Genomic DNA, 16431 nt, shown 5'->3' with positions numbered 1-16431 from the left:
GCAGCCATTGACATTCGTTCAGTTTAAGTTCACTAGCATGTCATTCTTAAAGAAACCCAATCCCTATTCCTACTTTTGTTTGTCTTTTGTAAATAAGATTTTTTTCCAAGCTGTATTGGTTTTGTTTTGGCTTTAGATGATGGATGGCCCAGGAGAGAACGATCCAGATTTGAAACTTGCAGGCCACCCTCGCTTTTGCGAAGAGATAAAAAGAAACCTGCCCCCCTACACAGCATACTTCACTAGAGTGTTTCAGAACAAAACATTCCACGTTTACAAGTTATCCAGAAACAAGTAACAGAGCTTTCTATTTAATCTCTATTTTTGATATGTGAAACTCCATCATAATGAAACTCAATAGATAACATTTCAAATGTAATTAGGTAACCGGTACCTTAAAGCTGTGATATGATTAAGTCTACAAATGTTTACACAAGCGTTACCATCTTTGAAAGTATCTTACACATGCTTCAGTCTTTGTCTTGTTTCATTAATGTTCTTTAGCCTAAATGTTTTCAACTTTCTAAAAGTGATCTAGAATTTTGTTGTTGGGGAGAACAGTTAAGCGTTCCATAGGTAGCCTGAACAGCTGCATATCATGTTGGAAATCTAGAGCCTGTTTCAAGATTTGAAATACTTCTAATTTTTAATTGACTTACAACAGCTATAGTTGAATCGAATTGAGGGGATACATAATTAAATTATTTAATATTTTTTCACTAGTGAAGACCAACTGGTGGCTTTTTAAAAAGCTCTCTATTGTCCTGTTTCACCTAAAAATTTTATAATGTTTTTCATTTGTTATGCTTTTAATATTTTTTTTAAAATCATGTTAGGTCTTCATATGTATCTAAAATTTTTTGTTGTGCTCCATCTGAAATGTAATGTGTAGCACTTCAGGAGTACGTGTCAGTGTGTGTATGTGTGTACACGCGCATGTGCATGAATGTTTTAATGCTGGACACAGAAAAGTGTTACAAGTTCCGTATTGTAAGTCCTTAAGGCAGCAGAAATGTTATGTAGCTGAGTAGAATTTGTTACTGTATAGTGTTACTATTTTAAAACCTGTTGATACTATTTAATCTATCCTGCAAGTAAGAAAATTCTTCTTCATTTCTTACTCATTCAAATTTACTGGGTTTGCAAAATTTTGTAAACTCTTTGTTTTTAGCCTTTGTATTTTTTACAGCCTAGAACCTTGCAAAGTCTTACTATTTTTAAAATGTTGTATCTTAACTAACTCACTACTATGATATTTTTGGCAGAGAGCATTTTCATACCAAGTTTGATTTGTGGTCTCCAATCTTACTGTGAGGGCCCTTAATAGGTTGTTCTTTTTCTTACTCAAAGGTAACCAAGTGCCTCTAAGTCATGCTTATTTGTAAACAACGAAGAGGATTATGTGTACCTTGTACCTGCTCAAAAAATTTTTGATAATTGCTTTTGTAATTAATTTCTAATGATAGGGACATGTAAAAGTTACTGATAAAAGCATACTGTGTATTTAATTAAATCAAGATGGCTAATGAAATTAACTTTCACCTCTCATGCCAGTTGGAAATGATTTAAATATTTCTCCTTGCAATTGTGTTGAAGTAAATCACCGTAGACATGAAGATGGATATATCACATGTTCAAATGATTTTCTATTCAGCTACTACTTATTAAGCAGTATTCAAAAAGAAATTTTACACTATCATGTCGGGTTCAAGGAAGGATACTTGGCTTTTATCAAAACTTATTTAAATAAAAAATTGACAGTAGCTGGGTTATTAAATTATGCAACTGAAACTCCTGAATTATATCTTTCTTGTATCCCTTAATAAGGTTGGAGACCACTGCAGTTTAGGATAATACAATAATAAAACATTTTAATCAGTACTAAAACTTTAATTAAGCCAGTAATGATGCATGCCTATTGCAGCTGACAGCATGGGTCAGTCCATCCTTCAGTGAGTGCCTTACTCTAATTGAAACCAAGCACATGTAAGGTACAACGTGTTAGACTATCTAGTTACGTTTTTAAAACCCTCTATTACCTTCTCAGAAATATTTCAATTTATTTTAAATATTCCTGTATTATTAATCTATGCATTTGGGTATTTGGAGTTTCAGTATACAAGAAACATGTACTTAAATTTTTATGCTTATCATCACCACATTGATCACATACAGTAATCCTTTTTTCACAGTTTAGGTGCCATTTGTTGCCAAAACACTCAGTGTTCAGTCTTTAGTGAAAAATATAAAGTGCCAAAAAATCTTGCAAGACAGAATCCATACATACACTCTTTCCAAAACACTGTGACCATGTATAGTTGACATTTTTATTTCCTGATGACCAAATCTCTTAATGAATCATGTTAAATATCTTTAGTGCTCCTCAGTATTCTCTTTTATGACCTTCTCATTGGAGTACATGGGAGGAAAGAGAGGAAAAGCGGCTGACCCTGGCTCTCTAAGCTCCCTGCCACACGATCTCAGTGGCTGTGCTAATGTTTGGTAATATCCTCAAATTACGGCTGTATTTTATGGGTAGAAAGACCACTTGATTTTGCTTCAGAGTTAGCATTCAAAAGAACCTCTAAGTACAGTAAGTGCTCTTAATTAGCCTTTACTTACGTGACTCACCGGGTCCCTTCACAGTGTCCATCCCTCTTGTAAGCTGACTTCGGCCCAGCACCACTGGGGGCTGCTCCCTGGCGTTCTCATGCCTCTGCTCTCTCCTTTGAGTTCTCTGCCTGCGCCAACCTTGTCTGCATGCTCTACTTCCCGCTGTAAATACACGATTCAACATAAACCCAGGAAATTTTGCTCTAAAATGAAAGGGTTATTTCTGCAAAAATTAGCTTGAATGCTTTGGTAAGATTTGATAAAGGTTGCTGCTAATAAAAATTACTTTTAAATTAATTGTGGTTGGGAAAATTATAAAATATTGGGAGAACTTAAAATTCAAGAAAATTTCTGAGCTTAGATTGCTTCACAGATTTATTTTAGTACTCATTTCACCTTAAAAAAAATCTAGACTGATCAGAAGGTATTAAAAAGTACCCAAATCATATTAGTGGTATGATTTATGCAAAAATAAAACTGTAATCATTGGACCCTTATGCAAAGGAAAGGCCTCGGCTTTACATCAAAAGATGAGCAAATGAATGTACAATTATACATTTGAAGTTATGATTGCCTACTTTAACCAACTTTAACTTCATTAAATGACCAACTACAGATACTGATCCCAGTGGCTAATCTACTTCTTCTAGAGTTGAAAGGTTCCAGTCACTTTATTACAGACTTAAAAAATAGGAATTCATTTCAGATATATTAGCCAGGAGCATAATTAGGTGTTATCTAGGCCATTTGTTGTCCACTTAAAGGTGATTTTCTTGACCTTTGTGAGATCAACTAAATAAATGTGTGTGTGTGTGTGTGTATGTGTTGGGTTGGTGCTGGTGTTGGCAAGGACATATGTAGGTATTTCATCTGGTCTGCATCTTTACAATTAACTAAAAAGGTTTATTCTGATTCCACATGAACCTTGTAACAATTTTAGCTCATCTTTGGCCAAAACTTACCTGAATTAACTAGAAATAGTCCATTTTTAAATTTTCATTTAAACGTTGGAATTAATAGAAAGACAAAATATTCTCAGATCATGTATCCTGGCCAGTATCCTCCGAAATGCTTTATATATGACAACCTTTTGGCATAGAAGAGAGTGCTTGTCTGTTCATGGAAAACAACTTTTAGAATGAGAGAGTGGCTTACTTTCTTGTGGCAATTGATTTTCTGTACTTAGTATCGTATGGGTAGAATCTTACAAAGAGCTTTTATAATTTGTTGTACTGGATTGTATGAAGATTATGTACTAAATAAAGCTCTTTTAAGTTACACGAGATGAGTGTCTTTCATTTCTTTGAAGGTCAAAAACCAAGGAACTGGCTTATTGAAGTGTATTAAATATGTGCTAAATAAAGTATAATCACTAAAAGATGGATGTGACAAGGTCTTAATTGTACTTGCTAATGTTGAAGGGGTTTCTTTTTTTCACAAAATTTGGTTTGATAGCTGCTTATTTGCTTTACTTGAACCTCAAGGTTATAGTTAAGAGTTCTAAAGAGAAGGCTGCTGTCAGCTGAATTTATCCTCAAAGAGATAAATGCTGTTGTTTTGACCTTTGGATTTGTTTCTACTTCTTGACTAAACTCTCAATCTTTAGTAACTCAGGAAAATGGGTGGTGGTTCACATTTTTGGTAAGATTGTATAGATAACAAATATGCTTGACTGTTAGGTTGTTCAAAGCAGATATTGAAATTCCAAGCAGAAATGGTCAGGGAGACGGAGATATACTTCCAAATAGAGGAAAACGGCAGTGGGATCTCAAATATTCGGTACTGACTCTTTATAAGTCAGTGTACTTACACTAAAGCTATTAAGTACAAAGCTATTAAGTACATGTCGCTAGAATGGTCTGGCAAATTAAGAATTGCAAACAATATAGATAAGCGAGAGATTCGGGATATGAATGAACTGAATGTGTAGTGGTTTGACATGTGACGCAGGCACGTGGCAGATGAAATGCTAGTTCTCTGCCCCTCATCTCAAAACTTTTCAGTTATTTATTTATTTATTTATTTTTTGCCACGCCATGCAGCACATGGGATCTTAGTTCCCCAACCAGGGATCAAACCCATGTCCCCTGCCGTGGAAGCACAGAGCCTTAACCACGGGACCTCCAGGGAAGTCCCCCTTTTCAGTTAATTTGATATTTAGACATTTGCTTTGTAGGATTGTTCTTCGAAGTGCAGACAACAGAACCATAGTGTAGTGTGAAATCAATTTAGTGGGTCGCAACCAACATTTAGTGGTTCAGAGAGAGAGAGGAAAGAGGGAGGAGGGGGGAGAGAGAGGGAAAGGGAAGGGAGAGAGTGGACAGCCAATACGGTAAATATAAGTATTGTTTTGTGAAATATTTGTTTCAGTTATACATGTCGTTATTTGTGCTCTGGGGTGCAATGTCAAATGTATTTCTTACTGTGAGTTTATAGTCAGTTTGAAAGCCATGCCCTTATAGCAGGGAGGATTCTGGGAAGATGGCAGTTTGAACTTGGCTCTGTCTTGTACCCCAACTCTACTGTAGAAGAACTCTTTGAACAATGATGATATTAAAGAATTAAAAATTTTAGGTGTGATATAGACACTGTTATACATTGTTATTTTCTTAGGTCTTTATCTTTTAGAATATATACTGAAATATTTACAGGTGGAATTATATATGTATAGGGTTCATATCAAAGTAATTTTGTGAGGCATGTAGATGAAACAAGGTTGGCCATGAGTTGATATAGTATAAGCTAGTTTGGGATTTTTCATATAGAAAAAAAAATTAAAACTAACAAATCAGGAAACTAGGAAGATTAAAATTTAAAAGGTAAGAACTGAAATCAGTTATCTAGGGAAATAGTAGAATAAACAACTCCTCCCCACCAAAAAATGCTGCATCTTTTAAAAAGATTAATGAAAAAAACACCTGGTAAACCTGATTAAGAAAAAGAGCAAAAGAAGACATAATCCACAGATAGGTTAAAAAGGAAAACTACAGCCTGGCCAATACAGAGTATTTTGCAGCAACTGACAGGACTACCATCCTCTTTTTTTTAAATTTATTTATTTTTGGCTGTGTTGGGTCTTCGTTGCTGCGCGTGGGCTTTCTCTACTGGCGGCGAGTGGGGGCTACTCTTTGTTGTGGTGCGCAGACTTCTCATTGCGGTGGCTACTCTTGTTGCAGAGCATGGGCTCTAGGCACGCGGGCTTCAGTAGTTGTGGCTTGTGGGCTCTAGAGCACAGCCTCAGTAGTTGTGGTGCACAGGCTTAGTTGCTCTGTGCATGTGAGATCTTCCCGGACCAGGGTTTGAACCTGTGTCCCCTGCATTGGCAGGCAGATTCTTTTTTTTTTTTTTTTAACATCTTTATTGGAGTATAATTGCTTTACAATGGTGTGTTAGTTTCTGCTTTATAACAAAGTGAATCAGCTATACATATACATATATCCCCATATCTCCTCCCTCTTGCATCTCCCTCCCACCCTCCCTATCCCACCCCTCTAAGTGGACACAAAGCACCGAGCTGATCTCCCTGTGCTATGCAGGGCAGGCGGATTCTTAACCACTGTGCCACCAGGGAAATCCAGGACTACCATCTTTGAAAGAAGGGAAGCACACAAGGTGAGTCCCAGTCTCACCCTGGCTTTCTCCCCTTAAAGTCTTTCCCAAACCATGGCACAGGGAAAATGGAGCTCAAGCAGAGAATGACAGTCTTACTGAAAGAAAGAGATTGGAGTTCATGGATGCTCCGATGGCTGAGATTTGGTAGGAGTTGGAAGGGCAGGGTACCAGAGAGGAGGGGATTGCAAAAGAGAAAATCTGAGAAGTCCTTTTGGGTCCTTGGCCAATTCATAACCTGCACATGTATGGCTTAGCAGAGAACATCTAATAAGTAACAGAGCTAAACAGAGATTTCAGAGGTTATATAGTGCTGAGGAGACGTTGGAATTGGGGTCCAGCCAGCATGAAGAGGCCATGGTGAACCCCCCAATAATTTGAGACCCAAGAAAAGCTATACCTTTTCCTAGGAGTAGAGGCTATTATCCTATCTGCCTGTCAAAAGCAAATATAAGTCTGCTATGAAGGATGATAACCTCATCCATGGCCTCAAATTATCCCTACAATTCCTTATATACAATGTCTAGCACTCAATCAAAAATAACTAGGAATAATAAAAAAGCAAGACTGAAACAGAAACAAATAGAAACAGAACCACAGTCTAATTAGATATTGAAGTTTAAAGCATAGACTTTTAAAATAACTGCTTATTATATTCAAGAAATTAAATGACAAGATGGAAAATTTAGGTGAACTGAAAACTATAAAAAAGAACACAATGGAAATACTAGAATTGAAAAATGTAATAAGTACTCAGTGAAGGGTTAAATAGCAAATTAGACACAGCTGAAGAGAGAATTGATCAACTAGATGATAGGCTAGAAGAAAATATTCAGGCTAAAACATAAAGGAGAAAAGGATGAACAACGAAAGGGCATGAGACATATATTAGAGCATTTCGCTTTATCCTGTAAGTGTAACTGAAGCCCCACAAAGAGAAGAAAGAGAATGGGGCTATATGACTTTGGACAAGCTATCTGTACTATTAGCTTCAGTTTCCTTTTTTGTAAATAGAGGTTTGATAATTACCTATATGGTCATTGACTGGATTAAATGACATGACATTTAAACCACTAGACCTAATACTTTGTACATGGTGAGTACAATAGGTGGAAGCTACAGGGTATCACCATCATGATCATCATCAAAATTAGATAATAAAGACATGTTAAAGAGCCCTTGGTAATTCTATGTGAGCTATTCTTATGTTGCTATAGAAAATATCTTTAAAAAACAAAACAAAATAAAACAAAAACCTTTAGGGACTCAGAAGGAGGTTAACAAGAACAGCTTGTAAGGAAACCAACTTCTTAGTAATTTCTGAGTTACATATTTACATCACAAAGAGAGGTGTGTTTGTGTCTGTTTCTGGGTGTGTATGTGTATAGAAGAGAGGAAAAAAGAGCCATAGAAAAAGACTGAGAAGCTGATGGCCTGCATGTTTTTGGAAGCAACATCATTATTGAAAAATGTCAAAGCCCTGCCAAAAAGCACATATTCATAAAGAAAGCAGAAGTGTCTGATTGTGTATGAATCTACTTAAGAGAGGGAGGGGAGTGAAGGAATGTGATTTCAGGATTAGCACAGTAATTAGAACAGCAGTGTGCTAATTAAGGCTCATAAATTTAATGAAACTATTAGCATTTTCTCTTGCAAGAAAAGGTGGATCCCCCTCCCCCCAGGAAATGACACCTGTGAAAAACTATCTCTCTTATCATTGCTATTAAGATTATTAACATAACTTGTGCTCATTCAGAATTCACTGCTGTTAATGCTTTTTTTTTTTTTTTTTTTTTTAACAATGCCTGATCTCATGCTAGATTCTCTGTCTGGCCAGGAAAGTGTTTGGGGATTGTTGATAATTAACGGTGTAGTACAAATGGACAAAACCATTGTTAGGGGACCTACTGTACAGCTATTTTGCTCTGTCTTTGTGGGCAGCGTTTTTGTTTGTTTAATAGAAAATCTGAATCTCAAGAGCTTGGTGGGTTATGAACATTATGAACACAACCTTCCCTATGCCATCATTCAGCTCAGTGATTCCTTCCATGAGAACTTAGCACCTACTCTGTGACAGGGTGAGGCCTGAGGATAGGGAGGGTCCTATGATATAAACATGAATAAAAATATCCTGTTGTACTGAGTGAAAATGGTTATGATGATATGCTTCAGACAGAGCTATAAAAACTCCTCTAAGTGCAAACAAAGTTAGGAAGTTTCATGTTGAGAGTTAACAGAAAACCTAACTCTGGCTCAAACCATAAAAGGAATTTATTAGCACATTAGGCCTTTAGGTATGACTTAATCTAATGTCCCAGTGATTAAATGGACTCAGTTAATATTTATTGATACCCATGGGCACTGGGAACACATTAGTGTACAAGACAGACAAGGTCCATGGTTTCACTGAACTTATATTTTAGTGGAGGATACACACAATTGATTAGAAAAAATATAAGAAAATGCCAAATGTTTGAAGAGAATTAAAATAAGATGTTGTGATAGAATGTAATTAGGGGGTTACTTGGTTTTAAGTGCTCAGAAAGGCTTCTTTGAGAAGATGGCATTTAGGATTTGACTGGCAAGAAGGAGGCAAGTAGGGGGGAGGAGCCTGGTGCGACTAAGGGTCAGAAATGAGAACATGGGGAAAGGAGAGAGTGGTAGAAGTATGCAGACATCAGACCACATATGCCATAGTAAAGAAGATGAATTTTACTCCAAATGTGGTAGAAAAACATTGGAGGATTGAGCAGAGTAGTGACATTATCTAATTTTTGTTTCAAAAAGAAGTAGCCATGGATGCTTTATTCATTTTCTGTTGCTGCCATATCAAATTACCAACATATGCTTAAAACATTACAGTTATGTTTTTCTCTCAGTTTTGTAGTCAGAAGTCTGCATGGCTCAGCTGTTTCCTCTGCTCAAAGTCTCACAAGGTTGAAATCGAGGTTCCCTTCTGAGGGTTCGAGGGATGAGTCCATTTCCAGCCTCATTCTGATTGTTGGCAGAATTCACTTCCATGCACGTGTAGAACTAAGGTTCTCGTTCCCTTGCTGGCTCTCAGCTGGGGACCACCCTTAGCTCCTAGTGCTCTCTCTGTGGTCCTTGCTATAGCCCCCTACACCTCAGGACCAGCAACAAGGTGTCGGAGCCCCACGCTGCTGCATCACTTCTACCTCCTGTCTGCTGCATCTTTCTGATTTCAGCTGGGAAAGTTCTCCACTTTTAAGGGCTAGTGGCATTAGATTGCACCCACCAGAAAATAAAGGATAATCTCCCTGTCTCAAGGTTTATAACCTTCAACACATCTGCAAGGCCGTTTTGCCAAGTAACATGACATATTCACAGGTTCTGGAGATTAGGAAGTGGAAATTGGGGGCAGGGGGCATTATTCAGCCTACCACAGATGCCGTGTGGAAATTAGACTTGGGTGGGCAGAGGGTAAGATTGGAAGCAGGATGGCCAGTATAAGGGTATTTCAGTAGTCCAGTTAAAAGGTTATGGTTTGGGGAACAGAATGGTAGTGATGGAGAAGGAAGAGAAGTGGGGTTAATAGGAGTTGCTGGTGGAATATACACTGGGGATAAGGGTAAAGTCAAGGGTAACACCTAGATTTTTTTTTTTTGACTTGGGTTAGCTGGGTATAGGATGGTAGTGCCTTTTCTTGAGATGGAAAAGATTGGCATGATAGTCATTACTGGTGTTCAACAAATATCTCTGGTTCTCCCCTCCCCCTGCCTCCCTTTCGGTTGGACGCAGTACTATGACTAGTTCTGGCCAATGAAATGTGTCACTTCTGTGTCAGAGCATTTACCTGCCAGTACAAAATCCTCAAGAACTCTCTCGCAGTTGGTGGTTGCTTCTCCTGCAGCCTGGGTCCTGAGAAAGGAAGGTGTGGAACAAAGCTTCCTACCAGCTTGCGTTCAACATGTAGGGTAAGAAATAAACGTTTGTTCTTTTAAGTCACCTTGATTTAGGGTTGTTTGTTATTGCACCTCAGTCTCACCTATCCTGACCTGACATACTGGGGAAGGAACAGCCCTTCTGCAGGAGCAAGAATAAAGAGTTACGAATTGGCCATGTTAAGTTTGAGATGCTTAATCAACGCTGTGTCCAGAAAGTGGGCCTCTCTGTCCACTTTGCTGCGCTCCTTCAATTAGTATTAACATATTATCTCCATCCTCATAGACCTCTTCCTGCTTCTAGACTAGCTGTCAGTTGCTCTCAAGATCTATATGCTGGCATGGTTCAGGTTCAGAGGGGAGAGAGTATACTTCTGAGATAGGTCAAAGGTCAAAGAATGGAATTTTTTTCTGGTTCATGTGTCCATCTTAGAACCAATTGCTGAGACCATGGGGATGGGTTATGTTGACAATTTAGGATAATCAGTTTCTCCCTCTGCAGTTGAATGTGAGACAAATTGCATGTAAATCACATGGCTAGGAAAACCAGAGTATTATTGGGAAGGAAGATGCTGAGAAAGCATGTTCAGTACAAGAGAAGAACACGTTTTCAAGTTCCTATTGTAGGTCTGGCACAGTGCTTGCTAGGTACTTTGCTTGTATCATCTTATCGGTAATGCCATCCTTCATGGAACCCATTATAAGCACTATTAATCTCAGCTAAACTTGTCGCAGATATCATGTATGTAACTTTTTTCCACCCACAGATTTCTTTTGACATTTTTTTCCCATGGAAGCCATGAAAACAATAAGTAACATTTGTTTCCAGTGCCACAACTATGATAATTGGCCATGTAGAGAGATGTCTGAAAAACCTATGGTCTGCCCATCTGTAGCAGCTGTGTTACCTGCATTGCCACATCTGCTTCTCAGAGAGTTTGCCCCCTCAGCCTCTTTAACAGGCAGGAGACCACATTCATGATCCCTCACCACAGCTGTCTTACCCTAAGTCGGTTATCTTCCCTAAGTGTAACTGGAAATATGACTTCAGGACCCGACTCGGCCTCCACTGGCAATTTGAATTGTGAAATCATAGGGCAGCTTTGTGCATGCCAAAGCAGACAAAGCCAGCCTCCAGAAAGTGAAGCAGGCACAAAAAGTAGCCATAAGAGGCTGTGTGACCACCCAGTGAAGCAGGGGGAGAAATACTAGGTTGTGGATGACAAGTGCCTACTTGTCCCCCTGAGGCTGGCCTCATGCATTGTTTTTGGGTTCCATGAAGTACCCCTGTTACCTTTCCAATAAGTTAGTTCTTTGACTTGAGCTAGTTTGCGTGTCTGTTTCTAATAACCAAATGACCCCTGATGAAGATACTCTCTGAAGGCAAAGAGTTCTCATGAGTCTGGCTTTCTTAAGGCAGACATCTCTTTTTGATGTTCTTTACTTTCATAAGACCATGTCCGTACAGTTAACACAGTACTTGTCATCCTGAACTATGTAAGTTTCTATGCTTCTCACTGTGCTGTGAATTTCCTGAGGGCAGGGACTATTTCTTTCTCATCTTCAAATTCCCAATGGACACTCAGAGTGAGCATATTGTAAGGGTTTATTGCATTGGATTCTGCAGTTAAGATCAGGTTCATATAGCCAAACAATACTCAGTGAGCTACAGTCAGTCAGTTCCTCCCAGGGAGAGGAAGGGAATGAGATCATGGCGCTTAGCAAGCTAACTTTCCCTTCCTACTACCTATCGAGGAAACTGATTCACCTACATTCCAAAAGGAATGTATGAAAATGAAATCTCCACTCAAAACTAACCAGGCATTCAATAGTCCAAAAAAAAAAAAAAAAAAAGGGACTTTCCTAGTGGCACAGTGGCTAAGAATCCGCCTGCCAATGCAGGGGACATGGGTTCGAGCCCTGGTCCAGGAAGATCCCACATGCCGTGGAGCAACTAAGCCCGTGCGCCACAACTACTGAACCTGTGCTCTAGAGCCTGCGAGCCACAACTACTGAGCCCGCTCACCACAACTACTGAAGCCCGCGCACCCTAGAGCCCTCAAGCCACAACTATTGAGCACAAATTCTGCAACTACGGAAGCCTGGGTGCCTAGAGCCCATGCTCCACCACGAACAGTAGCCCCCGCTCTCCACAACTAGAGAAAGCCCGCGCACAGCAACGAAGACCCAACGCAGCCAAAAAGAAATAAAATTTTTTTAAAAAAATGGTGACAAAAAATATATATACATTAAAGGATATCTATTACATTATTATTGGATACAGTGCTCTAATATTTATTAGGCCAAATTTAATTTTGTTATTCAGATATTCAATATATATAATTACTTATTTCTTTGCTTCTTCTTGTCAGTTGTTGAGAAAGGTGTTAGAATCTCCCACTGTGGCTGTTGCGTTTGCCTATTTCTCTGTTTACTCCTGTTAATTTCCTTTATATGTCTAGCATTAAGATTTAGAATTGCTATGCCTCCCTGGTGGACGAGTTTCTTTAACATTATGAAATGCCCCACTTAATTTCTAAATGGTGCTTATTACCTTAGCTTAGTTTGTCTGATATTAGCAGAGTCACAGCAATTCTCTTTGCATGGTATACATACATATTTCCACCCTTCTTCTTGGAAACTTTCTGTATTCCTATATTTATGATGTGTCTCTTATAAACTTATAGTTGGGTTTTTTCCTCCATTCTGAAAATGTTTTCCTTTCAATAGGAGTGTTTAGTCTGTTTAGATTTTAGTGTAATCACTGATAAATACGTTGAGAGACTGATACTAAACAAGTGATTTTGTGTCCTTCTCAGGGCATCACATCTGAAGACACATGATACCATTTTTCTTTTTTCAATGATATTAATTTTGATCACTTAGTTAAAGGTGTTGTCCAGTTACCCATTGTATAGTTATTAATTATGAAATGATAAAGAGTAAGTGATGTGTGGGGAGATATTTTGAGACCAAAAACCCTGTTCTTCATCAATTCCAACTCCTCCCACTAGATTTACAACCCATCCCTGATCTTATTATTTCAATGTTCACATTCCTCTACATTTGAACAGTTGAAGTCCTTCAAGCTAGATCTTCTGTCTTTTTTACACACTCTATTATTTATCTTAACCTTTCCTCTCTTTCCGGTACAATAAGACATTCAGTGCTCATTGTGTGTGATTCCTTCCTGAGCCCTATAACCAAACATTTCTCTAAGGGGCTCTGGTCCTTTTGATAGGAAATGGTAAATGTTTAGAAACCAAACACTAGATGCAAGGTGTGCTCATTGCTATTGAGCGTTATGGCTTCTACGCTTTTTCAGTGGACTATGTGAAGAAATATAGAATCACACACACACACATACACATGCACATATATGCAAGCACAAGAAAATTTAAATACATATATGTATGTGCATAAATATATACATACACATGACTTTGTGCCAATACAGCCATTTCCAGTTCAACTCCACAGTGTTCTTCCTTGCTTTCCCTAAAGTTAAACAAAAACAAACAAAAAATCAATATTTATGTCTCTTCTTTTGCAGTGAGAACCCCGGTTCCCAATATTATCAATCCAAAATCACATAAAATAGTTTCAGAATTGCTATGCCTGTAAGTCACTATGAAAATCAAACCAACTCAGAAAAGTTCAGTATTTATTTGCAGGTTTTTTTGTTTGGTTGGTTGGTTTTGTTTGGTTGTTTGTTTTTTAGACTGAGGGTATATAGTCAAAGTATTGCGTTCAAATGTTACTCGAATTAATCACTTCCCCCTTTATTGTGGTTGTTATTCTTACGAAACACAGTTGGATTCAGGGGTTTATGTTTGCATCTAGTTTTAGGTTTCCCCCCTCCTCATCCATGCTGTTCTGTTTGTTTGTTTGTTTTAGTATTTAGAACATTAATATGATTACAAAAGTCAAAAAAATCAAAAAGATACTCAGAGAACTGTCATTTTCTCCATTAGTCTTCCCACCCGACTTTGCTCCCATACACAATCCGTTTTACTAGTTTCTGGTGTTTATTCTTTCTTCGTTTCTTTTTGCAAAATTAAGCAGGTATGTGTATGTTTTCTTATTTTCTGTTTTTCCTTACACAAAATGAATATATTCTTTTGCACTTTGCTATTTTTGCTTAACAATGTATCCTAGAAATCATTCCATATGTTTTCATAGAGATTTTACTCATTGGTTTAATAGCTGTTAAGCCCATTAACATTTTTTTTTTTAATGAATTTATTTATTTATTTATTTATTTATTTATTTATTTATTTTTGGCTGTGTTGGGTCTTAGTTTCTGTGCAAGGGCTTTCTCTAGTTGCGGCAAGTGGGGGCCACTCTTCATCGCGGTGCGCGGGCCTCTCACTATCCCGGCCTCTCTTGTTGCGGAGCACAGGCTCCAGACGCGCAGGCTCAGTAGTTGTGGCTCATGGGCCCAGTTGCTCCGCGGCATGTGGGATCTTCCCAGACCAGGGCTCGAACCCGTGTCCCCTGCATTAGCAGGCAGATTCTCAACCACTGCACCACCAGGGAAGCCCCCATTAACATTTTTTTAAATATGTATTTATTTATTTTGTTTGCACCGGGTCTTAGTAGCAGCAGGTGGGCTCCTTAGTTGCAGCTTGTGGGCTCCTTAGTTGTGGCATGCGAACTCTTAGTTGTGGCATGCATGTGGTTCTAGTTCCCTGACCAGGAATCGAACCTGGGCCCCCTGCATTGGGAGTGCGGAGTCTTATCCACTGCGCCACCAGGGAAGTCCCAAGCCCGTTAACATTTATTGATATGATTGATAATGTTTGGTCTTAATGCCCTCATATTGTTTTAATTATTGTGTATATTATATTTACTGTGTTTCTTTATATGCTATGTCAACTTCTTTCTAAAATTATTTTTTATATTTAGGAAAGCTTATATTTTGTTTCACTGGTTACCTTTGTATTTATACCTTTAATGCTCTTCATTAGGCATAAATGAGAAAAACTCATTTAACTTTTACTATCTGGTGTCTCAGTTGTCTGTTTATTCTCACCTGTTATCTATTCAACAATCAATGACCATATTCTACTTTTCCCTTTTTCCCTTCTCCTCCAAATTTTAGTCATAATTTTTAGTTGAATTCTTTACACTTTGTCAGAATATATTCTGTTTACTGTTACTTCTCCACCTGTTGTAAGGTTCTTTTATTTTACCCGAAGTGATATAGTATTATTTGAAGGTATTCTGTAATGAAGGTGCATATTGTAAACCTTAACGCAATCTCCCCCCCCACTCCCTTGCTTTCTCTCTCTTTACCATACTTTATCTGTAGCTATTTAGACCACACTTGGAGAATTAATGTCTTAATAAAATTGACTTTATCAAAAACCTTTCCAAGGAGTTCCACTTCCATACTGGTAGCATGAGGAATTCTGTGGTCCTGCTCCCCAGTGAAATAAGCATAAACTGGAAAATAATTTTTTAAATCCAACCATTTAAAGTCTCTGGAAATTTTCTTAAGGGCATACGGCAAACAAACAAAAAACATTTATTCAAGAAAACTTGGTAAAACTTGGTAAAAACAGTACAAGTCTGTGGCATTTGAACACAGCCTGTCCCCTCGTGCTCCCCCTCCCAACTGAGCATGACAGGAAGGCAGGTGCAGATGAGGACACAGGGCTCCCTCCCCGAGCTCCCCGCTCGTGGCTGCGGTATCTTTGCAGGAGGCACAGGTCACCAGCATTTCTTACCCCTCCACCCCAGCTGCATGTTGCAACGAATAGATTACAGGCAAGTGTGGTCAAGGGCATGGGGCTCCATTCTTCCACCTAGGTCCCCACGGGTGGAGGCTCTAGCTCAGGGATGGCACACTGAAAACAGCAGGCCCTATTCGTAGGGCTGAGGGTCAATGCCAGGAAGAGCAGGTTGGGAAGACCAAAAGCTACCACCCTCTCCCACTGTCCTCCTCCAAAAGCAAGGGTGTCACTCAGAAGAGGGCTACTCCCTCTGCCACCAAGTCCATATGACCCAGCGATCACACTACAAATGCGTTGAAAATTTATATCCATTTTTATAGCAACTTTATGCATAACTGCCAGCACTTGGGAACAACCAAGATGTCCTTCAGTGGGTGAATGGATAAACTGTCGTACATCCAGACAATGGAATATGATTCAGCACTGAAAAGAAATGAGCTATCAAGCCATGAGAAGACACAGAGGATCCTTAAATGTGTATTACTAAGTGGAAGAAGCCAGTCTGAAAAGGCTACATGCTGTATGATTCCAATCATATGGCATTCTGGAAAAAGCAAAACTATGGAGAC

At 38.6% G+C, this 16431-nt stretch overlaps 1 protein-coding gene and 1 long non-coding RNA gene across 7 annotated transcripts in view; one reads left to right on the top strand and one right to left on the bottom strand.

Annotated features, from left to right (window-relative positions):
- The window catches only part of DPY19L3 (dpy-19 like C-mannosyltransferase 3), a 71220-nt gene extending 67324 nt beyond the window's left edge, over positions 1-3896 (top strand). For both annotated transcript variants that reach the window (XM_059905624.1, XM_059905625.1), the window contains one exon: positions 137-3896. In XM_059905624.1, the coding sequence (XP_059761607.1) occupies positions 137-298 (162 nt within the window). In that variant the 3' untranslated portion in view covers positions 299-3896. The remainder of the gene's footprint in view (positions 1-136) is intronic.
- Positions 1-16431, bottom strand: part of LOC132354052 (uncharacterized) — a 153361-nt gene that overhangs the window by 61064 nt on the left and 75866 nt on the right. For all 5 annotated transcript variants that reach the window (XR_009499156.1, XR_009499157.1, XR_009499159.1 and 2 more), the window contains 2 exons: positions 13560-13622; positions 2623-2775 (listed from right to left, as the gene is read on the bottom strand). This is a non-coding gene — a long non-coding RNA (uncharacterized LOC132354052). The remainder of the gene's footprint in view (positions 1-2622; positions 2776-13559; positions 13623-16431) is intronic.

Source organism: Balaenoptera ricei, chromosome 19 (assembly GCF_028023285.1).
Source record: "Balaenoptera ricei isolate mBalRic1 chromosome 19, mBalRic1.hap2, whole genome shotgun sequence".
NCBI lineage: Eukaryota > Metazoa > Chordata > Mammalia > Artiodactyla > Balaenopteridae > Balaenoptera > Balaenoptera ricei.
This window is presented reverse-complemented; position numbering and strand designations above follow the sequence as displayed.